Consider the following 27,358-nt stretch of genomic DNA (forward strand, 5'->3'; position numbering starts at 1 on the left):
ACAACTTCTGAGTAATATGTGATACATATCGATTGTTTAACTATTGTGTCTTCATCGTGGACAGTAAACATCTTGTGTACTAGTAAAAGGAAAAAAACTTCCTCCAAAAAATCTTGCCACCGAGGCAGCATTTAAAGGGTTGTGGTGAAGATGCAATGCAAGATCATTTAACTAGACATAAAACCACAATATTTCCAAAATATCAGACTTTAAAGTTCTTTTCTGGTTTTCCATTGCTAAAACGTAGGTAAGACTTCAATTATTTCAACACCAAACTGAAACCTGACCAACAGAAAAAAAACATTTACTTCAAAAAACCTACAAAAAATACAAAATTCAAACACCGCTAAAGACGTGGAGAGTCATCGATTTCTCTCAGACAACCAGCACTTGAAACTTCTCTCCACATTACGAACGTCAAAGTCACAATTCAGATGTTACGTGTTCTTCGCAAATTTTCCCTTCGAATTTACCCCGTCACGTATCACAAGGCAATACTTAGGTACCTACCTACTTGTGAAAAAGGCAGCATTCCTCATGTGCCAATGTGGGACGTCAAAAATCGAATTTGTGTAAAATAAAACTGGGTGAATTGATAAGTTTAAAGATAGTATAGGCTTATAAGGTTTGTTATTTTAGCGTTTGTGTGTGGGTGTATCGCTCGGGGACATTTACACAACATATTTTTAGATTTATCGAAAATATCCGCGAAAGTTCTTTTACTGAAGTTTTCATGAGAATGTGTAACTTTACATGTCAACTCGTGATATTGCTATGATTTTTTACTAAATGCTCTAATTAAGCAGGTTTTATAGAATATTATTCTAAGGTTGATCTAGGCTATAGAAATCCAAGCTTATGTTATTGAAGCACATAATACGTGTCTAAATAAGACTGAAAAAAGTATAGGTACTTAAAACATATTCCAGCGATTCATTGACTAATGCTTCGCCATTTTATTTTGAATCGCAAATGGCGGGCTTAATCGTTTTTAAGTGATATAGAACGTTATAAGCCCACTCCCAATATTAACTCACTAAGTTGAAATACATTACTGCTTTATGAATAAATATGGCCTCTAGCTTTTAACGGTCATAAAATTCAAATTTCGAAGTTCATTCACTATGGCGTCCATTTTGTAGGGTGCTCGGGGATAGTGGAAAAAAGTAATATTTTTTTGGCTATTTCATGTTATCAGGATCATATGCGTTTTTTGCTGAACCAGGTAGTTACTATGAATTGAGGTATAAATAAATAATGGAAAAGACAAACTAAACTAAGAGCCATTGACGCCAGGTGTAATGTGAAAAGTGCTTTTGCATTCAACATGCTGAAATTTTAAACTCCATCACCATTTTTACATAAAACACCATCGTTTTAGGACAACATAAAAAAAAAAAACTAAAAAAAACAAATCCATATTTTTTACCCTCAATAATGTCAAAACACAGTCTGACAATCTGTCAATAACAGCCGAAAAAAACGTCGATAAAGATAGACTAGATACCACTAATATTATAGGAGCAAAAGTTTGTGACTGCGTGTATGTTTGTTACTTCTTTACTTGCAAATTGCTGAACAGATTTTGATAAAACTTGGCAGTAATATAGTCCATATCAAATTAAAATATTTTTAACCATTTGCGGGAAGTAGTTCCTTTAGTGAAACCGCAGGCGGTAGTGCTGCATAAAACCATGTATTCACGGCATTATTCCACCAGAGATAATCCGAGCGGCGTCACGGCTAACGAGGCGATTAGCGCCGGAATTCGGTACGCACCGGAATATCGGATCCGGATTTCACTTTGTGCTTACGTAGGTTCATAACTTGGACGCGTTTTTCCAATAACGTTTTTTTATGTTAGAAATAAATGTGACAGAATAAATTTTGTTAGGTACCTTAGCTTATAGCTGGAGCGGTGCTTCCAGTTTTTAGGATGAGCGCAGGTTCGGACAAAATCTTGGGAGGCGGTTTATTTTTCTGTCAAAGTTGCTTTATTTAAAACGTAATAGTGTTGTTTTCTGAAGATTACCTGAATAACAATTATTGTAAAATAGGAGTCCTATTTTTATAATATGCAAAAACATCACTAAAATTAATATAGACTGCCAATTTTAATTGTTTAAAATACAGCATAGGTATTACGCCCACTACCGGAAAAACAGAAGCCACTTTTAATAAAACTCGCGCGAAAACAAAAACCAACACAATTAACATGACAACTTCAAAACCAGACCCCTAATAACAGACAAAATGAAGTGACAAGAAATCACTAGAGTCCCAAGCAAGAGATTCAAACAAGGAAATGTAATTACAAATGACAAAAGTACGTACACTTAGTCCATTTTACAGAACAATTGGTCGAGTTAATGTCAGTCGGTGGCGTATGATTCTCTACGTAACATGTGACCGGGAATAGGGTCGACCCCCCACGGTATTACTCAATGGGGTACTCGGTTTAAATAGAACATCATGCTATAGTGCTTGAACGAGTTCCATACATATTGTTTGAATTGAAAGCTGTTGAAATTAGGTTTGTTGTGAAGTGTAGGTGTGTTGTAATTAAATTAGTTTTGATAGGATAATTTTGTTGACGACGTGATCTTGACAAAGGCCATTTTTACTCGTTGAGATATTATAATAATCTTTAAAAGCTGTCAGGTGTTTTCCACGTTTCAAATATTTGTTAATGAATCTTGATTGTTAAAGATGTTAGATATCTTGTTTGTTAAAGAATCTACCTCAATTATACGGATAAAAAATTGTCTGTCATTGTCTTTAAGTCCCTTTGATCTCCATTTTATATGTATTAGATTCCATATTACCGTGACAGTAACAAAAAAAATATGTTACTTATTCGTGCTCCAATCAACAGTTCTTTTAATATTATTGGCAAACCACATGAAAACTTAATCGCGCATCTACCAGACGAAATATCACATACATAATTTCTTACATAAAGATGTCTTCCACAAAATAACATCTCGAAGTAAATAAGCCTCGTATTCGAAGTTACTTGAGGAGAATGACAAATTGTTCGCTTGAACATTCATCAAAATCCACTTAGGCTAAATAGAGGTAGACTGTTGCCGGGACGAGATAAAATCATGATACGATTATAATCTTGCTTGGTTTCTCAAGATGTTTAAAGGTCAACGACTTTCTCGTTTTCCTGGAAAATTGTTGGATATCTTGTTTTTAGAAGGGTGGAAGATGAGTAGGAGTAATGTACATAGTTTTTGACTAATAATGTTTTTATGAAAAGGATATACCTATATGAAAAATGCAATATGAACTACAGATTTTTTGTAACATGTTTCTTTTGAGACTACGTATGGGCTATAATGTTGTCTATTTGTTCGTTGGGTTCATTATTGCCGGAACGTGTTTTTAAGCATTGCCAAAAAATAAAAAAGTTTATGAAACGAAACGATTCAACCGTGCGATACCATTTTTGACCAGTTCTTACATAGTGTTCTTGTGCTTTTAGTACATATATGCGGTTTTTTTTACTTTGTTAGGTATATTATTGTATTTACTCACACTATAGTTCGACAAAAGTCTGGAAATCCTATTTCCCTTCTCAGTTACACCGATACGAATAGTTCTCGTTCATAGTTCATACTTAAGTACCAAGATACAATGTTATACGCCAGAATCACGCGATGCATATTTGTTACTAATGCGAACCTAAATAATCCAGAAACCCAACACTATTCCAAATATAGGTAACACTGCTTTGTTAGTCTGAATAGTGGCTGTACTTAGTGGTTACAAGTATAGGTGGTGAACGAGTTCGTTGTAGGATCGATTCCCGGTTTTGAAAAATGGCTAGCTATAAGTAGGTAGGTAGACCATATCTTGTTCTACCGTACTTCTCTGTCTGATGCCATTTTACGAGTAACATTCTTTCTAGCCATGTTATCCTAGCTGGAAGACTTTTAGCCCATGTTATCTTTCTGTATTTCAAATGTTTGAAGTATCTGTACCTACATCATGTTCTGGTAAATAAATGTATTTTCTTTCTTTCTTTCCATCCTCAATATCAATAAACCAACAAAATTTATACATGTTCCTACCGTTTTACAAGACAGATAAATATCAGGAGTTTATCGACGAAAACAGACGTTTATAGACAGAAACTCCATTAAGACTATTAATAGGTTTGTCGGCCTTTATGTAGGTGTATGTATGGTAACCGTATTTTCCTCTGAAGGTGTTTCGGGTGGAAACTACAACGTTTTGACGCCAGCGAAGCCGCTAATGTAATTGGTGTTATTTATTACAGTTTCGTTCATCAAATCGGGACTGTTCAGTGTAATGGAACGTTGTTTTCGAGACGTAGCAGATGTAGATTTTGTAAAATGTTTGTAGTAGTGTTTTTGGGGAAAACGGATTTAATTACCATTGGATTTTGAAAAATGAGTAGTGATAGAAGTGGATCTAAGACTGCAGCCGTATTTCAAGATTCAGGTACCTCTATATCAAAATCAGTAAAATCACATAGGTAATCGTTAATTTATACCAAACAAAGAAATATTTGAGCGTATGTTATGATATTTTGATATAGGTAGAAGCATTTAACTAGTTGAAATTGATTAGGATTAAACGAATGTTGTCACAGAATCAAATATCAGTGCTATTGTATTACATTGACTATTTAAGCAGTAATAATATGTATAATTATGTTAGTTATACATGTGTAAACCTATGTATGTATAATTTAAGACTAATCTGCGTAGTGGACCCCGTGACAATCTTACTATTTAACCTTTATTAATACCACCTCTTTATGAAACCCACAAAAGGCCTCCAGCCTCCACAACTTCACGTCAGCAGAATATTTATAAAGCATTACGGTTATGATCACATTAATATTAAACAAGCAAATAACTTCAGAGACTCGTCAGCGTTAAGAAAAATCCTTTGATATATTGCATCGTTAGTCGCGCCATCTCTTCTGGGGACGAGGATTGTTAATCGGGCCATTTGTCACGATCGCGCTTGCTATTCACTGAGAACGAACAATTCGAATTTCGCGAACGATTTCTAAAGGAAATCGAGTCGCGAAATTCTTACTGGCTGATCATGGTTCGCGTTTGTTAAGTCAGGATGCCATATTTCCATTTTTTTTTCACGCAACCCTTTCGAATTTGGAATTAAATCACGTCTTATGTTATTAACGGCCTTTGTTTTTGAAAAGAGAACCTTCCTGGAATTATTATTATACTGCCAGTGCCTTTTTTACATCGGTCATGCTCAAAGCTGTCAACGTTTTAACATTTTGTTTTGTGTGAATAGCAGTTTCATAAAAGGTTTCATAAATCTATGTGACAAATTATGACATCATGCATGTATCGATTATATGCCTAAGTACCCGTTTAGTAAACCAAGGCTTTCAAATTTTACCAACCATTTAGTATTCCAGCGAGCTTCTAATACCTACTACCAAAATTATACCACCTGACTCACTAATTGTTCACCATTCCAAAATACTACAAACGGAATTACAGTCTTTCATACTTATAACCCAACGACATTTTCTCTCGACACAAAATAACAACAGAATTTTTCTATTAGTGAAAAAACTTTATCGGATTTATACATCGGATTTTGTTCGTTTCTTTTTCGACAGAAAAATAATAGAGTTATTAAGTAGGCCGACGTAAACCTGTGGTGTGCTTGCCAAGTTTCGATCGGCTCGCTATGGAGGTATTACTATTCGAGCTGCGTGCCTGCCGGTACATTTTATATCTTAATACTTACTGCATTGTCTACTTGACGTTTTGCTTTATTTTTTCGCCGTGTACTCGATATAATGTAGGTATTTCTTTTGGTTTACGTGCAGTGGTATAAACGTTATTTTTGAGTTTCTAGAAGCTCTAATGTTTCATAATTATTTTGGCAGTAATGTTTATACCAATATGTCTCTATAAGTAAATTGTGTAACAATATTTTCTGAACAACTAAATACAATTAACTTTTAATTATATTACACACATACGCCATCATGGAGAATCTAGAACAAATGTAATCTTACCTTACTTTTTCTATAAACTATATCAATACTATTATAATATTCACCAACCACATCCAAATTCAACCACTCCCTACCCAAGTACTAACACTAAACAATTGTCAACAGGTCTCCGGCCGACACCGAGTGTCATAGCGGACTCCCTAGACATAGTGAAAGTGTCAGCGGTGTCAGGCGGCGACGCGACACTGCCTTGCGACACTCGCTCTACACAGGCGTCTGATGTGCTGTTACTCGTCGTTTGGTATAAAAATGATGTACCTTTGTATAGGTAAGTTGAGATTTTGTTTTATATTGTAACGTAGAAAAAAAGTGTACAAAATAGTACATATGTGAGAAAAGGCGGATGATAGGTATAGTGACAATAGATAGTAATTTTTCAATGTAAAAGACCAGTATTTAACACATGATTTCAGATGACTTGATGCATCATGTTTCTACCTCGAGATTTCACTGAACCATAACATTAACAGACAAAAGTGCATAAAGCCTTCCCTCACTGTCATTTATGCTAATATCTGTAAATATATAAGTCTTTTGACTCCTTTAAGTTTACCTGAATATTTCACTAACATCTATTCGAAATAGCCACAGGGTTAGTCAACATTATTGTCCACTTACAAAAACAACATTAGTACAGAAGCCAGTTTTATATATACATATATTTTTTCACATTCTTTTTTTTACTGTAATAAGAAAAGCACAAAGATGCTCAGATCACTTCGGCGACCGTTCGCAGGAAAATAAATAAGTTCGCAATTGGATCGGGGGATAGCTGCAGATATATCGTCCAAATGAATAACATGTGATTCACGAGGATAACAGTCTGATAACTTATATCGTGAGATTACCGTGAAATTGTTCAACTTTATCTTTGTGTATTTTTCGAAATTCTTATTTTTCTGGCTAAAGCATAGCTAGCAATGACGTAATTTTCTTTGTCATCGGGAGAACATTATTTTTGAATTGAATTCCTAATTCGATATTCAAAATATTTGGTTTACCTTGTACAATTCAGCCAGGATCAATTTTAAATAGACGCATTAAAAAAAAATGTTTTTAAGTATTTTAAAATGAAACTTTTCCCTTTGTGACGATGTATTTTATATTTTTCAATTTTCAAGCATTCTTATATGTTTTTAATTGCACAAACAGAAGTCTAAAAATTTCTTCTTTGAGTGATTCAGCAATCCCAATTATAATTTAAAGCAACAACAGCGCCGTAATTAATTACCGGCCCGGCTTACTTTGATATTAAAAAAGCAACGAAAATTACTCCACTGTTATTAAACGCGAATAGTAAAACATAATTTTCGTAGAAAACGATTTGTATATATTATTATTTTAATTCAAACCTTGTAATACTTAACTGAAATGAGAATAGAAATAATTCCACCTGGTATTTTCATTTTGACATAAAGTCGTAACTGAATCCTCATTTACGGAACAATGAACTCTAATATTTAGTTATAGAGTTGATATTGGTTGGTCGATTAACACGCTTTGGATTAGGAGGGTTATCCAGCAAAGTAGAACAATTGTATATGAAACGATCTTTAAGTTTTCAGTCGGTTCTTATTAAAACCTCAGTGTTTTGTTTGTTTTGTTGGAAAAATGTAAATTGCCTTCTGTATTGGGGCACGTAGAACGAGTTGGCATTTGTTTTTTCCTTTTTCCCCTGTAATAAGGCTAGGTCGCGTGCTTCAGACCAACGACCTAGGTTGCCTCTACTATGTAGGTACGTAGGTACATTATCTTCTGACTGACGGTTACTGAAATCAACTTTTCATAGTACCTACCTGGTTTTGTAAGTTTGCGGGAGCGAGATGTTTTTTCCCTTCCAAAAACATTCGAAGTTTTTATCTATCTTTCACAATGTGTTAAGTCCGAATTCGGCTTGTGTTGAAGTTTCATGAGAATCGATTCTATGTATATGCCTGAAACTTGTATAAATTTTACATAGAATTGCATGATATCTGCACCAGTGCCCTTAATTAATTCTTTTGCCGACATGAATAATAATTTTATTAAATAAGCTTAAGATCCATTGTGAAGCTTAACTCTCAACGTACTAAAGAAACAAAAACTACACACCGTTTTAATGATCATTAAAATTATTAATCTAATTAGTAACCCTTTATTTTAGCTTTTCGCAGACTAGAACGTTATTAAATATTATAAGTTTTAAGTATGTTTACTTTGTCCATTCGTTTAGTATTTTAATTAGGGTTCAAAATTTAATTTAAAGATAACATTATTTATATAGTGAGAACAATCGTTTATCAAAGGTTTAATTTTCATTGTAATGTAGCCAGTCACATTAATTTAAAGAATTTTAATACAATAAGGCACAAATAGGGTAAGTGAATTTATTAAAATAGTGTATTAATAATTCCTAAAGATGACTCTTTGCAAGTAATGTGTTAGTTATTAAAATATTCTAAGTAATTGAATATTTTGCATAATCAGTTTTCCAGACTTTTTTCAAATAATTTATTTTCAGTTCAGAGGTTATCATGAAAGCGTGAAGTACCGCTCCAAAGTAAGCTACTTGTGATAGTTAAAATCTACGTAACTAATACTTCTTCGCATATGTGAGACGTTAAATGGCTGATTTCAGAGGAGAAAACATATTCGAGAACTGTAAGTTCAAAGATGAGAAGCGACAACACAGTGAGTTCCAGTAGTTACTTCAGTGTAACCTAAGATTCATGGCTAAATCGCAATCTGACAATGCGTGCATATTTTATAAATCGCTCAACCAAGCATTTGTTATGCATGCTCGTGTCGGTGTGAATGCGAAAGCTAAATTAGTTCACACACGACGCAGGGGACTCCAAAATGTGATCAGATTAAACCGGTTTAGGCAGCCCTGACAAATTTTATCTGACCCTGTTATTAATACAGAGCTCTGTTCGTAATTTGACACGGATATTTTAAGAGTTAGTTGCTGAAAATGGGAGTTTTGAACTTTGGTGTATCGAGTTTTGGAAGCACTCGTTTGAGCTCTCGGTTTCGCCTGGGTTCTGTAGATTTACTTGGTTCACCTGAATAAATTGTAGCCCAGTAACCTACCTCAATAAAGGGTGTGTATCTAAAATCAAAGTATTACAAAAAACGATTCAATAATTGTTGGAATTATCGCCGTCAAACGAATAAACACACTTTCTCATCAGTTTGACAATTTTACTTAGATTAGAATATTTCAGCTAATATGAAATTTAGAAATATACGATATACCTTTCCCCTAGAGCTAAGGCTTGCTAATTTGTGTTTTACAGTCATTAGGACCGTAATTTGTAAATAAAAATTGATCCCTAACTGTAAGTGTACACTATTCATTTTTCAATAAAACTCGTAATCAAATGCTATAAAAAAACAAACTACTAAAGATTTCAGAGAAACCATTATTGCTCATGAAAGTTCACCGTGTTTAAACATTAACACTTTACTAGACTTGTTATTTTTTTAATTTTCCACGTGGAGTTAAAAACGCACGTGTATCGTTTTCAAGGTCAATCAAATTATTTTACCAAAAACTTCCAAAATTACCGGTTACTAACTAAGTTTTCCTATAAGCAAGCTTATTGATAATTAATTCCATGAAATTTTTAACAAACAAAGGGCGTATTTTTTTTAATCTTTTGATTTATTATCGTATTAACTTACTTTTTATGTACTTAATACTAGAGTAGAAGTAGAGTAGAGTAAAGTTTCATTAAATAGAATATATAATAGAATATGACGATAATATGTAGAATATGAAATTGACAAAATATAATAATAGCGCAGCCATTTAACAGTCGGATTGTAGTAATCATTTATTGAGGTGTGATTTAGCTAAGGTATACCTCAAATTTCCTAAGCAAATCTACATAAATATAACCATCTCGGCTCCTAGGTGGTCAAAACCTAAAATTTTGATAAATCAATAATATACTTAGCAGCTGTCAGATGCAGCAGCTAGAAGAATACCTATGTAACGATAATATAATACAAACTGCTTTAACCCGAAATAAAATTGGGATAAGGGCAGAAAAATTATAATAATGATGAACACAGAGGTAGTACCCGTCAATAGCCACCAATTTCATCTATTTACAAAGTGCAGGCCCATAAATGTTTGAGAGCATACCAGCCTCCTTTGTACACTTCATATTTTTGAATTCATACCGTTGCAGTCGTAGTAATAAACATGGCGGCATCGTTTATTTTGAACTCGTACAAACGATGGTATCGGCATAAATTCTAGTCTTTGCACTATCAATCATGTATTCAATACAAATAGAAAACTATCGGTGTGCGAATAAAGCCGAAACAAAGTGCTTCTGTGAATTCTAGTTCTGAAAAATTGATTGGGAACTGGACAATGACTTTGTAACGAGAGAACTTTGATAGTATTTTTTAGTATAAAGACAAAGATATGTCTATATTGACCAAATTCATTTTGCCTTACTACTAACTTTTGCTGCTCAGTATTTAATACTGGGGAGATTGTATCCTGGAAAGTAACATAGGATTTTTGGAGAGTGTGCGTTCTTACTGTAAGGTACATGTATTTTTTTAAATATTTAAATCAATGTGCTGTTTTGTTGCTATGTTCGAAAACCTTAGTGTTATAAGAATTTGAATTTCAATGAAGTAGGTTCAATACCACAGTCTATTACATTTTCTCCAAATACAAAAAAAAACACATTTCACTTAATAAAGATTCAAATATGACCCAAGATTCTTTTAAACTCTATGTGCAACAATATACAACATAGATTTTTCACGAATGAAACCAAAATAGACTTAACTGTACACAGCTACACACCCACACAATTTGATCCAAATCTAAAAGAAAACACAACGTAAGTTTTACCGATAAAAAAAACACTATCCCTTATCCTCGCACATGTTATCAAAAAGATAACATACAAACAAAACAAAGATACATATACGAGATACAAGATACATATCAAGAATACGTAGATACAACTGCTATCTGAAGATTGATCTAACCGCGAACTAGTAAGAAAATTCGCTTTCGGCGACATTTCTCACGTCCCAATGACGGATTATGATATATTTATGTATCTTCTACTGAAATACTGAAGTTTTGTCGATGTCGATTGAATTGGTGTAAGATTACCTTCGACAAAAAGGGCGTGTCTATAAATACTAGGACCGTTAAAAAAACATAGCTTGATGTGTGTACCTATATAATACTCATACACAAAAAAATATGAATGTTTTGTTGAAAGAAGAATATAAAATGGTGAGTTTGCTTTTCACGCTTGCATTTATTATTTTTAATCCCTTGTGATATTACACTAACCAACGATAATTGATATAATAGATGAGAGAACACGTCTAGGAAAGACAAATTGTTATTTAGTAATAAATCAAGATTTTCTTTAAAAAATAAAAGAAATATTAAATGCCTTTTTCATTATTCTCAACAAAAATACCCTGCAAGTGATAGCAGAGTACAAAGAAAGTCAGTTTTCAGTATCTTGAGCCACTATAGTCGGTGCAACCTTTGAATATAAAAAAGAGATGTTAAACAAAGAAGAATTGAAGTAAAAACGTCCTGTTTAGTTCAAAAGGAACCATACAATTTATATAAAATAAAATATGGAATAGTAGTAGTAAGGAATGTTTAAGATAAATTATCTTAAACTAAAACGAATCAAGACGTGCCTACCATAATATTGAAGTTATACTTTCACAATTTATTTAAATTACTCACTCTTTTATTATTTCTTTTTACCAAAATTTCACAAAAAAATGCTTAAATATAAAAAAAAAAACTACGAGGTTTTTTTTAGAATATTCAAAAAACCGAGTCGATTACATCTTTTTACACCGTTGAAACGATTAACTTCGATACAATTAAAACAGAAATTATTGTAAAACAAACAATCGAATAGTTTCAATCGAATTTATGTGACCAGTAAATCGGTTTGTCAGTTTTGAATGTCAAATTAATCCGATTAATTCGTTTAACTTGATAAAGTAGAGATGGGATTGTTTCACAATGTTTATGTGTTTACATTTTTATACCTCTATTATGGTGTTCGAATACTATACCATACCCAGGTACCTACATTGTCCTAATCTAGCTATATAGATCTATTTACAGGCTTTCTTATAAGGGCAATACTTTGAATCATAATTAGTGCAACAATAGGTAGGTACATATCGTTCAAGATATCGTTATTAATGCTCATTTTAACTGGTATGGAAAGATGTCGGCCATAGTAAAACTCATCTTAACGCGGTAGTTTCCTTTCAAGTGAAATTAAATCCTTGCTTTTACTAAAAAATAGATTACATTACCAGTGCGCTGGCAGGTAGCTACCACACTAATTTCCGCTCTAAAAACTGTGTTTGCAGCTAGCGAAAAAACATTTTTTAATCAATGCATAGACAAAAAAATACGACACACAATTTTATGAAATAGGCTTGTCGTTTGCAGTTGTCAGGTCAATAACGACACATATACATGCCAACCGATAGTTAGTAGATACGATGACGCTATCAAATCCCCAGGGACGATACCTATCGAGTTTATATCAAATAAACATACCTCCATAAAGAAAAACCTTATTATATTTTCCATGTTACTCGTATTTTCAAAAGCTTTTGAGAAAAGACGGCTATTATTTTTAATTACAGTGCAAATATTCCTTCCTTCCTTAAACTTTCGTTTCAATTTTATTTCAGGCATTTGATACTTCCCCACTCTGCTGAAAGACGCGAGGTATAAAAATTTGTCGCGAGATTTTTCTACGTAGAGAACTGCATAATTATGCAATTTATAAAAATCGTCCCTCTTACACTTTGATCCTCCATTTTGATTTATGTTGGTGACTGTATAAAAGAATAGGGATAGCGTTGAACTGGCCTTAAGCGGGCCGCGGTTATGAAATATTAATGAGTCAAAACGTTTTCATTTCGAAGCACGTTGAGAACGCATTGAATTTTTGAGAGTTCAAACTTTGAGGTTAGGATTATGGAATTATTATTCTCATTTCTTTAAGCACCTAATCATTTATTTATGGTAGTAATCGATGGCGTTAAATTGCTTTTTTAATATCGATGGAACTTCCATGTGTGTAGGTGTTCGAGTTTCCACTTGTGTCAAGAACCTGTATCGCGTCACCGACTATATTTAGCTCCGTGACAGATCGTTTACATCTTGTCATTCCATTTCAAATCGAATTAAATATGTTGTGAAAACGAGAACAGGGTGACTTTTAGGCGTAAATTGAGTAATAGCCAAATATAGGTACACAAAACTGAAAGAACTGCGGTCGTAGATTCAACACCCTAGCGATTTATTTCGAGCATGTACAATATTTTAAACCTGATAATTGAATAAATGTAATATACCTAATGGTAAAAACTACCTACAAAAGTATAAAACATCTTACAAACTATTAATTGTTGATGGTAATAAATAGTGAAAGTGTAATAACTTTAAGAGAAGAAACGAACATCGATACCTTACTTCTACTATTATCATGACTACTAAACCAAAGAGAAAAATCCTCACAAACTCACGTGCAGCCCAACAATAACTTCAGCGGGGCCCAATAGGGCCAAGGCCTGCCGAGGCTGCGGGTTGTTCGAAAGAGATACCGCGGCCCTAGCACATAAAAAGACCTACGACGGAACACGACGGTTTTTAGTCAGTAAGAGTCTGACACTCCCTCACCGCTGCTAACCCACAGCGGGAGGGGTCATTTGATGATTTTTGACGTCGTTAAAAAAAAAGCCCAACAATAACTAAACGTAAAGCAACTTTATGTCCAGTCCAAAGTTTAGCAGGTTGGTTTATTCTTACATTTTGTCCGCAGTTACGATGGCCGTATAAAGGGACCTTCAGCACATTGGGCGGACGACGTGTTGGGCGGGCGGGCGCGGTGGCACTCGGCTAGTCCGGCGTCCCTCAGGATCCGTGACGTCATACCTACTGATCGAGCCATGTATCGCTGCAGGGTAGACTTCAAAATATCGCCCACGAGGAATCATAAGATCTTGTTGGATGTTATTGGTAAGTATTTTTTTTGTGTATTAAAATTATGTTTATGCGAAAGGTCTTCGACTAATAATATACTTATGTTGTAAAAAATCTATATCTACTACATGTACATAAAAAGTACTATCCTATGTTCTATGACGTACTGACGTACTCTTTCATTTTAAAATATGAATCGAAAACCTATCTCTAATCGATGAGATATAGCCTCGGGAGTGTGGCTGGACCTAGGTGTAACCGCTATGATGAAGACAAAAGCTGGTTCTAACCGAAGATAAGAGGATACAACTATGTTTAGCCGCAAATAACCGGTTATAACTGGCAGTAGCTAACTAAACCTAGGTGTAGCCACACTTCGGAGTCCAACCGTTACATACATCGGACAAAAAACAAAACTCAAATGGCCTTACTACAAAAACTTTAACCACTGTTTTAAACTTGTCTAAAAAAATGTGGCTCCAAAATAAACCATATGTCAACGTCATAATTTGACATTTTTTTAGACAAGTCTTAAACTGACGTTAAAAAGTTTTTGTGGTAAGACGGAAAAGCTCTAACGCCTATTTTGTTCTACCAAGTACCAAAACTCCAATTCCGACTACACCATTCAAAATAGCACCCAATAATGCGATTAGCACCCGTTTTACTAATACTCAATCAAACATACTGGCGAATACTCCAACACACTGTTATAACTAAACATTTGAACGATCGCCTAATCTTGTTAAACAGTACAGCGTTCAGTATCGAAAACCCTAATTTTGCTAATTTACAAACGCTATACAAGCGTGGTAGTTTGTGTAAATGGTTTTTGAGATTTGGTAGGTAGTGCTAATTTTATAGATGTGGAGGCAATGAAATAATGTTGTTGTGTCTAACGGTTGTTTTGCAAATTTTACTCATGACTTACGAGTGGTCAATACAAGTTTTGTACCAATCTAATGTTTTCTGTCAAGTTTAAGTAAGAAACAGAAATTAGTCCATTTAACTTGTTCTTTTGTAATTTCTTGAGATCATCGATAAAGGAGATTTAAAACATTGGTTCAATGTTGCTAGAATCGAGTCTCTTAAATACTATTTCAAGACAGGAATAAGTAAAACTGTTATTTCCATAACAATAAAAATAACTGAGCACATTTTCATAACCGTGACTAAAATGGGGTGGTAAAAAGAAGTGACTGCTATACTCCGTAATTCAGCTGGATCTCAGTAAAATTTAATAACCCTGTTTTACAGTAGACTACGTTACTAAGTGCAGGTTACACTCCGTGACACTTTTAGGTAGACAGTTATTGTACAATATTCATAGCCCGACTAGCTATCACTGTGCTTTCTAGTGTCTAGGATCGTTCATTTAACATTTATGGTGACTATTTCAAATTCGCATTCGGATGCAAAGTTGCACCGCTGATCTGAACACGCCTTTAATATTCTACAGTCAATTTGTGGGTATTGGATTGACGTTAAAGCTTTTACGTGTTTATGTCGTAACTATATAATAGTCGATAATGAGTCGATTGAGATTTGCTATTTATTATAGACAGAATATTGAAGTTATTGGTGTTATTTTGAGCTGCAATAAGATATATTTAAAGCTTTGATTGGTTTAGAATTAAACGTATGTGCGTTGACATATAGTCACACAAAATAAATTATTGTTATTGATTTATGCTTATGCTAAATTATGAAATATTATACGTCTACGAAATATTCAGACTTTATTGTTAAGGTATCATATCAAAAATCTCAATTTAGTTATAAACAAAGATTTCAGCCATCTTATCAAAATTGGCCAATTGTAAACCAATAATAAATAGAAGTATGCTCTAGTATGGTGTATCGGCTTTTCTATAACAGCTACTGAACTCAATATAATAACAAATTCGGTTTGCAAATCTTATCGAAAGTTTCTGGTCCAATAACAGTTATAGTTTGTTTAGCTTAAAAATATGTGCTTTACAACAAAGCACATATTTTTAAGCTAAACAAACTATAACTAAACCCACATTCGAGTAAACTGAAGAATCGATTCGGCCGTAGCAATAACGTATTAATCAAAATATACGATATTTTTGAAGTAAATTGAAAGGAAGATGGAAATACGTTCGTAGAAGAAAATACGCGAACATGATACGCAGAAAATGATTGACAAGTTACGATTAATGTTTTAAGTATTTCTCAGTAAAGGTGGGTAGAATAAAAGACAAAAAAGTAAAAATATATAACAGTATTGGTCTTAATGACTACACTTATGTACTCTACTGATCAAACGAACAACAAACATGGAACAACCATAACATAATCAACAAACGATTCCTATTCAATCACATTAAAAACTGAACCCCATCGAGCACTTCCCACAATATTGACTGCCCCAGCTTATCGTCTATCAATAAGGCTTTATTTACCACAAAATGTTCATGTATCAATATTTTATGTCTGTTCAAGTCACCTGGTTCCCATGTCTGGTGGAAATTTATGTGTGGTATCGGAACGCAGCCAAATAGTAGCGGTTTATTGGCAGGCATCTTGCTTGCTATGATGAAGCCGCGTTTAGGAGTTATGGACTTTGTAGCTGGTAGTATTGAAAATGTTCGTGGTCAGATTTTGATGAAGTTGGGGTTTCGGCGGTGGTAATGAGGATGAAAGTGAGGTTGGTTTTAGGCCTTTAAGTATTTTTGGGGGATTTGCCACCGTTTTGAGATTACAGTTTACTGATATGATGAAAAATTATACGGTTAGCTAATCGACGATAATAAAAGAAGTATATAGGTAATGGATATAACGTATCCAACTTTAAGGAGATAGATCAATTCATTTGACGTGGACTAGTCTTAATTTGATTAAACCAATTAACTATGTTTTACGTTGATAAAAACTGTACGTAGCAAGTTTGCCTTTGTGCAAAATATTTTTAACATTTTCAGCTTACTTTTACCTCCTTTAAAACTAGACTATAGTCAAAGTATGATATCCAGATTTAGCTAAAAGAGTGGTCGAATAAAGTAGCCATTTTACTCGGCCGTCTGTGGCTGCATATTGCATGTTGGCAGAGGGCCAATCTCTGTTTTATTGGCTAATAACTCTTTTAGTTTTATTACTGTGTGTACTTATTACGAATTATGTAATCTCATTGGATGGGGTGCTAATAATGGGTGCATAATTAGTAAGGTTATTTTATGAATAGATAGAGCTTTGTACGTAGTCGAAATCAAATTGAAGAGTGTATGTATGCCAAGACTTAAACTGCATTGCTATTTGGTAGAGCTAAGTTATTAATAAATTGATTGCAGGTATGGTCTACTTCTTCGATAGGTGCATAGATACAGATAGAATATGATAGCAACTTGCGAATTCGTTTTGGCAAAGATACAAAACGTAAATTGTTCGCGATAATTACATCTGATATTGGATTGCGAATTTTAATGTCTTAATCTTTAAACAGTGACTTTCAAATACCTAGGTTATTCATTATTTTAGTAGTAGATTCTCCTAATCATGTCTCAGTGGATTCTGTGCGAAGAATTCACAAGTACCTGCTTTTGTAGTCTAGTGCTTTAGTAATTCTTGAAAATTTACCTAAAAGGTACTTTGAATTTTGGTAGAAATTTCTTAAAGCTTTTAGGTTCTGAAAATTTAGTAAATATTTGGAAACTATCCAATCCTTTAATAATATTATAAAAGCTAAAGTTTGTTTGTTTATTACTCTTTTACGTTGTGCTGCAAATGGTTCAAGATGAAATAATTTGTGTAGAGTGTTTGAAGTCAGTGTATATTTTTGATCTAGCATCTGAAATGAAATGAAATCGTTTATTTTGCAAGTTGGACATTAAATCACTTTTACACGTCATTTTTAAGAACGCTGAGGTCGGTCTATACCTATTTACTTTCTAACTATATCATGGATATCAGAGTAAAGTGAAAAAAGTCTGAAACTAGATTCCTCCATGAGAAGAGGCTTGTGCTATGCAGAACAATGCAATTGGCTGATGAGAGATGGTGATAATGATGATGATAAAGCTCGCTTGCCTACTCAAATCTCTGATGGTAAAAAAAGATAGACAAAGAATAGGGGGTTATACTGTAACTTGCAGCTTTCTTACCTGATGTTTTAATATAAGACAACTTCCAAGACCGCGTTAAGGAACTTAGCCCCAATATACGACCAACGAACGTGTTGTCTGCTCTCCTACTATCTTACAAGTAAAAGTAGGTGAGATTACCTTTTCTTTTAGTTTAAGTCTAACGCTGAAATATTACAAGCAATTTATTTTCACTAGCAGCCAAACTATTCTGAAACAATATGTTTATATAAACCCGTGAGGCAAAATGAAATATGGTTGAAACATTCACCGACCACAAGTTTAACCTAAAAAATAGAAAAAGAAATGCTTCTTTTGATTAATATTATATTCTCGCTTGAAAACCGTATCATTTTTTAAATTAATTCTTTTGGAGACCTGAAATTGGTGTAGAATAGAATTTTAAAAACTGTAATTAATATAAATAGGGCACTAGATCATTAATTACGTTTAGTGCTCGGCTAGACAAGCACGTAATACTAAAATTATTATTTTTTAAATGACCTGCTACGATCGTGAAGCAGACGGCTAGCCACAACGAGCGAGCTTCTTTTAGTTTTATAATTTCTATTACAAGATCCAATATACATATAATAAATCATTAATATTATGAATAAAAATAAGTAATGGGAGTAATAAATTAATATAACCTACTCGGCTTCCCTTTGATTCTATCTTATTTCAATACAAAATTCCAATATTAACTTTCACGTAACAAAACAATAAATTACCTACGTATAATCAAACAAAACCTTAAACCTATTACGAGGCCGTTATTTGTTTTCTATTGTATTGCTATTTGATTCTTTTCTTACGTCATAATCGTACTGCGAAGAATTTTGTACGAAAAATCACAAACGATGGAAAGATTGCTTCGGGCAAAGTAATTTGCATCAACGATGTCTTCCGAGGCTCTTATTTTAGCAATATACGGTCCGAGGGTAAGTTTAATGTAGGGTAACTCAATTATAGAAGGTACTTTCGGAGTGCGTGCCTTTTTTCGTCACACGGCCGCATCTGTGCTCCGATGGAACATTTTCAATCTGTAAAAGTAAATGGATATAAGGTCAGCTGTTGGTTCCCATGCGGATGGGTATTGAGGGTAGATGGTTATTATGGGTTCAGGCTCTATTGCTGTTTATTAACACGTTGTTTCGTGCGGTTTCTCCCAAGGAATGTGATGGTGGAAAGTTTTCGATAAGGGTTTTATTTTTGTTGGGTTTTTTTGCTTTTCTTGTGTAGGTATCGGCCAGGGTCGGCTGTGACGAGATGATCGTATGTGATCAAATATACATGGTCTAGCTTGCGATTATTAATACCCAAAACTTAGGATATTATCCACTTAATGCGATTGAGAGCCCACGCACGTTTCAAAAATTTGTATGGTCGGTTGTTTAATTGGGTTCATAAATCAGTATCTATGAAGATGAATGTTAGTGAGCACATTACAACAATCAGGTAGTCAGCCGGTAATAGATCGACTAACAAATTTTATTTGATTCAATGTCTACTAACCCTACCGGTACAACTTTCGGCCGACGGCTTAGTCTTCAGTGTGCGAGAACTCACTGTATAAAACAAAGATCATACAAAACAGAAACGTTTTATAAGCATCACCCCAATTTCTAAACAAACCATAACCGTAATCCAACACATAAACATGAATAAACACTTCATAGATATAAATACTCCTCGAAGGCGCTCAAATTAAATATTTAATACTAAAAGTTTCACTTGAGTGTATGTGGAGCTTAGCAAGACTTTTAATATTATACTAGCCTTAGCGTGTTGCTTTTATGTAAACCAATATCTGTTTAAAGCTAAGGATAAGGTGTTGGTTATAAGCGGCAGCGGGGATATTAGCGTTTATCTACCTAATATCATAAAGCTGAAATGTTTGTTTGCTTTAATGTGCCCAACTCGACCGATTTCTTTAGTGAAAGTGAAAGTAGAAAACCCGTTTATAGAGTAACAATATAGGCTACATTTTATCTGGGTACGCGGAGTTAGTTTCATGGGGCGCGGATGCACCACCAGAGGTATTTAGCACTCTTAGCTAATCTTATTTACCTAAAACTCTTGTTAAATTATAAGAAACACAAAACATACAGTCATAAAATACAGCAGTATTAGTTTAATGGTAGTCAAACTCAGAAATAGCTGAAGCACTTGCTACCTACGTGTCAGAGGTGCTAGACGTAATGTTTTTAAAAGTGAACGCGTGAGCGAATCAAACGAGATTGATGTTTGTATGCAAACGTAGTCGCCGGTAACTGCTGGCACGTGACGGGTAAGGCTTAGCTCATACTGCTAGCGATTTGAAAATGGATTTACTGGATATACCTAGGTAAAAAAATTCGTAAGTCTGCCGACTTGGCTAAGCTAGAAAACCCGCACAAAAGTTAGCATAGCTGTTATTTACTTCGTAAAGTAGAGAATCGCAAAGCTATTTTTACACCAACCTCCCAATCAATGATTACAAAAAGATAGGTGCTAAAAATATTAAAATGATAAAAACTTCCTCTCTAAAACGTGAATCAAAAAGACACGCTATTTTCACTTTTATTCAAAACCATCAAATCTTTAGAATTCAAATAACCATTATCGATAAGAAGTCGGAATTATGAGTTGTTCGAGTTAGTCACTGAAAGTCGAATTTGATGACATTTGGCCTGTAATAAAGCTTCCATTCTTCGGTCAATTTTGCTTTTGGCCCTTTCGTCATCTGCCTGAACTTTTCTTTGTTATTTGAGGTTTAGTCAAAATAAGTTACTGATGACCTCCACAACTTATTACCACGGTAAATCCTTTTATCTTCAAAATAAATCAGGATTCTGAAAACTAAAAGTTTACAGGACAGCCTTCATCAACAGAGTAAATTAGGACCTGGTAACGTTTCGAGGTTTTGGACTTTCACACTTTAACCCATCCTCATAGTAACCGCGATAAACATCTCTTAACCCTGATCAATCGAACCATTCAGCTACTACAAAGCCAAGAACTTCTTTCCTTTTCCTTTTATCCTTACGAAATTTCATGGATTTTTCTTTAAAGATACCAGGTACAGTCTTGTTTGATGTCTAGGATATAAAAGACGAAGCCATTTAGAGTCAAGTGCTTGCTTTTGTTTTTCCAGCTTTGTTTGAAAGTTTGCCGGCTTTAGAAGTCTCTTTTAACCCGAATTGAGTTTCGAAGTATTATTTCTATTAGGAATTAGAACGTCTAACTATTTGAAGGATAAATTTTGTAGTGTTTGGTTAAAGAGTTAAGACAAAGAGAGTACCTAGAAATGAAATGGCAAACACTAGTAGAGACGAACCCTTATAAATCGTAAATAACAATGTTATGAAACCGCAGACTGCTAAACTAATGTAGTTATTAAAGTAGGTAGATGATGATTATGTGCAGATTTTTTAACCATTAAATATAACGTAAGATAGTCCAAAATATTTTCCGGTAAAATCTATATTCCTCTTACCTAGAAGCACACAAAAATACCCCATTTATGTACCGCGATTATTTGAGGTTTTCGAAATTATATTATTTTTTGTGTTATTCAAAGACTTCCACATAAGCGAATTGAACTTGCGATGAAATTAATACATTTATTTTTGTTACAGAGTTACCAGAAAAGCCGAAGATTTTCGACGAGTTTGACAAAGAAGTGGTCGGTGTGGCCGGCCCTTACATAGAAGACACAAGTTTAAAGCTTACCTGTGTTGTAAGTGGAGGTAAATTTCACGACAATATATATTTACTTTAAATTCATGTTACTATAACATGATAAAGCTAAAGAGTTTGCTTGAACGCGCTAATCTCAAGAACTGCTAGTCCGATAAAAAACCTGACATCCAAGGAGGCTTACTTATAAGTGTGTCTTAATGCATGAATGCATTTCCCAAAGGGTTATTCCGATTAATTTCGATGGGTAAGTTAAAGTAGAAAACCGTAGTTACAGCAAGTAAAAAAATCGGAGGCAACAGGTAATTTTTATAGATTTTTTCAAGGTTAGAACTTGATTACACCAGTAAGAATTTTATTTATTTAAAATACAAACACAAGAAAACAAAACAAAGACAGCAAATAGTTACTCAAGAGGTACCTACCTACCTATTGTAAAGTTCAAGGGTTCAATGAATTGTGTATGTATATATGTAGGGACGATGAGTAAACAAAATATTTTAATTAAGAACCTACACGTGTTTCGTTATTAAGTGTCAGAAAATTATAGTGTAAAGTGTTATTTTCGTGAATCTACGCAGTAAAAATCCATTACAGAAACTTTATGAAAATGTTTTGTTATCGAGCTTAATATTTGACTTAAATACCTATAGGTAGGTGTAACATCTCAAACTGTTGATCAAATTAACTGTTGATCTGAGTCCTAAAAAATTAAACGATGTAATTATTTTTGTCATAAACCTAGCTACTACAGGAAAAGCCAATGGTACTTAAATTAAAAAAAAAAAAACCGTAATTAACGATAAAAAGAATATAAATTCAAAATTATGGTCCTTGCGCACGAAATAGTCTTGGGTGATAACCGTTTGAGGAATTGTATGTTTTAAATATGGTCGGTAGATATCGATCCGTATTGATTTCCTAGTTACTTAAACGGTTTTCTTAAATATTCATCATGTTTATACAGAGATAATATGCATACAAGTGACGAGTATGCTGTAAGTCTAAGATGAGAAAAACCACATGAAAAAAAACTCTTACACTAAGTATCTCCAAAATCAAACCATAAAGTTCAACAGACACTTAAACACCAAACAAATGAGGCTTTGTCTAAACCGTGATTAATTGGACACCAAGATAATAAAAACATCCATGTGTGTACAACTTATAATAACCCTGACCCTACAAAACCGAGCTAAAGTGTCAAAACCCGTTAACTTTTCACAAACACAATAAAGTAGAAAGTTAAACATTGACATTTCAAGGGAAAAGTGACGGTTCTAGTTGAAGTTCAAATTAAACTAGTTACCTTTGTACCGTCACAAGTAAAGTTGCCACTAGACCGTACAGCTAACTCGATGAAATAGGGTATAACGTTGGTTCAGAAAGAATAAAACTGTTCATAGCTTTGAGCTACGGAACCCGAGTCTGTGCTGTAACGGGCTATAATTTGGTAAATAGGACAGGAATTATTTTGTTTTTAGTTGTATGGATAAATAAAACTACGTTGCTGGGTTATGGTGACTGACTTGCAGTGTATCTTGAGCGTAAGAACTATTTGAATGATAAAGTCGTCAAATAAGGGTGGCCTGTTCTTTCGAATAGTTTATCAGATCATGAAAAAGGTAATCTTAGAATTAGAATTAGCCAAAAATTTTAATACTGGCCAAATAAAAAACGCTTAGTTATATGCTGTGCTGTGTTGATTTTTTGTTAATTACCAAGTGGTTGTCAAAGCACATTAGGTAATAATCTAAACTTCTGCTTTGCACTTGAAGAACAAAAGGGTTGAAATAACGTAATGTTAATTTCAGGAAAAATATTTTACATTTAATAAGAAAAGTCAGCACAATCTAATATTTCCAAGCTCAAAAAAAGAGGGCTTAAAACTTCTGGCCATTAGCAGTTTATAAAAATATTACCACAGTATTAATTCGCAAGCCAAACCGTTAAGTAGCCTAATAAAGTATTTAACTGGAAGATTCGCTTAATTTTATAATTGAAACAAATTCGATTATAAATTACTGAAGGATTCAAACAACCTTAAGATTTGCTAATCAGCAATTTCTCCAATTTGGCCTTTGTTAATATTTGATTTGGTAACACTGAAAATTCTGCTGATTAAAGGATAAAAATAAATATGCCTTCTTTTGGAATATCGATAATTCCGTCATTTGATAGGATCTAAATATTCTTTTAACTTATTAACTGACTAGCTTCCGCCAGCGGCTTCGCCCGCGTGGTGTGTTGATAAAAAGTAGCCTATGTGTTAATCCAGGGTATCACCTATCTACATACCAAATTTTAATCAAATCGGTCCAGCCGTTTTTGCGTGATTGAATAACAAACATACATCCATACATTCTCACAAACTTTCACATTTATAATATAAGTAGGATATAACAAGTGAAAAGTGGCCACTTAAAAAAACTTGATTGTTTCCGATTGAGTTATTACGCGTACCTACATAATAAGCTTATAAATAAATTATATGGTCATCTTTAAAATATGTTTTCAATTAAGCTGCCCAACAAGTTTAAGCAATTTGTTCATTTGATGTCACGGCTTATTATAATAGATGATATAGGTAGTCTTAATAGCTAAAACGATTTGCTATTATTTTAGTTTATGTTTATGATTACATACTACTAGCCATTTTCCCACGGTTTTACCCGCGTCCCGTGGTAACTTTTGCCCGTATCGGAATAAAATATAGCCTATGTTACTCGTGGATAATGTAGCTTTCGAATGGTGAAAGAATTTTAAAAACGGTCCAGTAGTTTTTGAGCCTATTCATTACAACCAAACAAACAAATACCTAAAGTTTTCTTTATACTATTAGTATAGATAGATAAGGCATAACTATGTTAGATAAGACTTTGTTGGCAAAAAGTGGTAATTTGAGATGTATTATTTTGAGTACTTTCTTTAATGATATTATTTTGTTCACAAAACCTCTTGTTCCAGGTAAACCAATGCCTCGCATTCGCTGGTGGCGTGACGACAAAGTCATAGCGACCGTCGCACCAGTGGACGACGAGTCGCGCATCAGTCTTCTAGAGTTGAGGATACCGAAGCTCTCGAGGGACTACTTCGAAGCTGTTTACACTTGCACGGCAGACAATACCGTGCTAGTCCCGCCTTTGAGGGTCAATGTGCAGATACAATTGTATTGTAAGTATTTGAATATTTTTGGTCGTTTTTTGTGCAGTGAAAAGTAATCGTTTTGGTCACTTTAGTACGTAGAAAAATTCTGCTCCATTTGAGCATTGAGCAAACGTGGTGTGTATCGCTCAATAATTATATCTGTGTGAGAGAAGGCATGTGTCCTGCAGTGAGACGATTAAAAAACTGACGATGATGATAAAGAAAGCTCCATTCAAAGACAACTTTTGCATTGTCTTGAGAATCTTAATGCAGGTCTAATTTACCTTGATATGCTTTATTTCTATTTATAATATACAGTCATTTGTCTAACTAAACGCGTTTGGACATTATGAACGTTGACAGCACACTACATCATATCGTACGTGATAGTAATGTATGAGGATAAATATGACCGACTCCACGAAAAGTAGGACTGTTGTGAACTTAGGATTTGTGGCTGAAAGTTATTTTTGTTTTTGGTGGTTTTTGAAAGTAATGGATAAATAAATAGAACAGGAAGAATGAAACTTAAGGTAAGTCCCTCAAATGTGCCTCAAGTTCTGGTTTATAGTAACCGAAATAAGACTTCTCCAAAGAAAATTATACTTATTTGACTAAGCCTAAAAAATATATCCTGTAGTAGTAAATCTACCGTCAACATAACACAACTGATTAAATGATTCTTTGGAATAAAATAATTCCTGGAAAAAGTCTGTGCACAAAATACAATTAATTTGCTGCTGATATGAGCCTGACAGTAAGTTTTCTTAAAATACATTTGAAACTGAAAATCGATTCCAGAAAATATTTTATACGACCTTTTAGCCTGGTCTGAATAAAAATAAAGTATTCTTTAAGAAAATGTAATGTCATTGTCATAATGTTTATTTTACTATCCTACGCACATAGCTAGATTCGTATATTCTCAAAACACAGCAACGTTTACGGCGAAAATATTTTTATTTATCTCAAACAAAGTAAACGCCACTATAAAAAGATATAAGGACACTTTATTTAATCAAATCTAGTGCTACCCTTTTCCAGTTGTTACCCAATCTGCCTCGAGCAACAGTTTCAAGGAAAAATAACATTGGACGCCGCAAAATAGTTGGAAAGTTTCATAACATCCGCATTACACGGGGACAAACGTTCATTTTCTGTTATTGCAAGACTGAATCCACGTAAATCCGCGCGATTAACCTATATCAACCGCGCTAGTCTCTCGGATTATCTCGGAATATGACGGTTCGTCGGCAGACAGGATTCTTTTGTCACCGCTCACCCTGAGGGGCCATTAGTTTTTATTTGTGTAGCATTGTCCTGTCGTGACACCATTGCCACGTCGGCGAACAGGAAATTATTCTCCATTATAATAACCCATGATGTCATTCGTTCAGTAATGCACGTTAAGCTCACCTTTTTCCAACAAAGCTTTTAGTGGACGATCTTATTTTTGTTTTTAACACTTTTTCAACTACCCATGCCGTTAATGGACGCCATTAGCGTTTTAGTTTCCTATTGTTCGGAATGTTTCGATTTAATTCCAACGATGGATTTGTGGGACTAATTCTGGATCGAATAAGGTTTTAATTTGACATCTATTATTATCGTTTTGTTATTTTTTTGAGTTGAAAGGTAAATGGAGCAACATGTGCTTAGGAGCTTACTCTTATCCGCATTGATGGATTACCATCGTTTTTAACGGTATATAGGCACAATTTCCCTGTTTGGAGAAAAACGTACGAAGAGTACCTCCAATAAAAATAATCACAGCTTAAAACGCTGCAAACATTGAATTACAGATCAACTTTAATGGATAGTCCATTATCGTGCATGCGTGTTTTATTTATTGGAGGCTGAAATTTGAATTCGTGAAAAATATTTTCACCTCCGCCATTAAAAAAATGACACAAAATAATGGGAATGTATGTCATCAAAGCAATTTAGAGTGCTTTTTTAGGGTTCCGTAGCCAAAATGGCAAAAACGGAACCCTTATAGTTTCGTCATGTCCGTCTGTCCGTCTGTCCGTCTGTCCGTCTGTCACAGCCGATTTACTCGGAAACTATAAGTACTACAGTGATGAAATTTGATGGGAATATGTGTTGTATGAACCGCTACAAAAATATGACACTAAATAGTAAAAAAAAGAATTGGGGGTGGGGCCCCCCATACATGTAACTGAGGGATGAAATTTTTTTTTTCGATGTACATACCCGTGTGGGGTATCAATGGAAAGGTCTTTTAAAATGATATAAAGTTTTCTAAAAAACATTTTTCTTAAAGTGAACGGTTTTTGAGATATCAGCTCTCAAAGTCGTAAAAAGTATGTCCCCCCCCCTCTATTTTTATAACTACGGGGTATAAAATTCTAAAAAAAATAG

General features: G+C 34.0%; 1 protein-coding gene across 2 annotated transcripts in view; it reads left to right on the forward strand.

Annotated features, from left to right (window-relative positions):
• Window positions 1–27,358, forward strand: part of LOC124632417 (hemicentin-1-like) — a 167,215-nt gene that overhangs the window by 114,582 nt on the left and 25,275 nt on the right. For both annotated transcript variants that reach the window (XM_047167254.1, XM_047167255.1), the window contains exons 3-6: window positions 6,146–6,308; window positions 13,885–14,081; window positions 21,769–21,879; window positions 24,797–25,003. In XM_047167254.1, coding sequence (XP_047023210.1) covers window positions 6,146–6,308; window positions 13,885–14,081; window positions 21,769–21,879; window positions 24,797–25,003 — 678 coding nt within the window. The remainder of the gene's footprint in view (window positions 1–6,145; window positions 6,309–13,884; window positions 14,082–21,768; window positions 21,880–24,796; window positions 25,004–27,358) is intronic.

Source organism: Helicoverpa zea, chromosome 8, assembly GCF_022581195.2.
Source record: "Helicoverpa zea isolate HzStark_Cry1AcR chromosome 8, ilHelZeax1.1, whole genome shotgun sequence".
In the NCBI taxonomy this organism is placed as follows: Eukaryota; Metazoa; Arthropoda; class Insecta; order Lepidoptera; family Noctuidae; genus Helicoverpa; species Helicoverpa zea.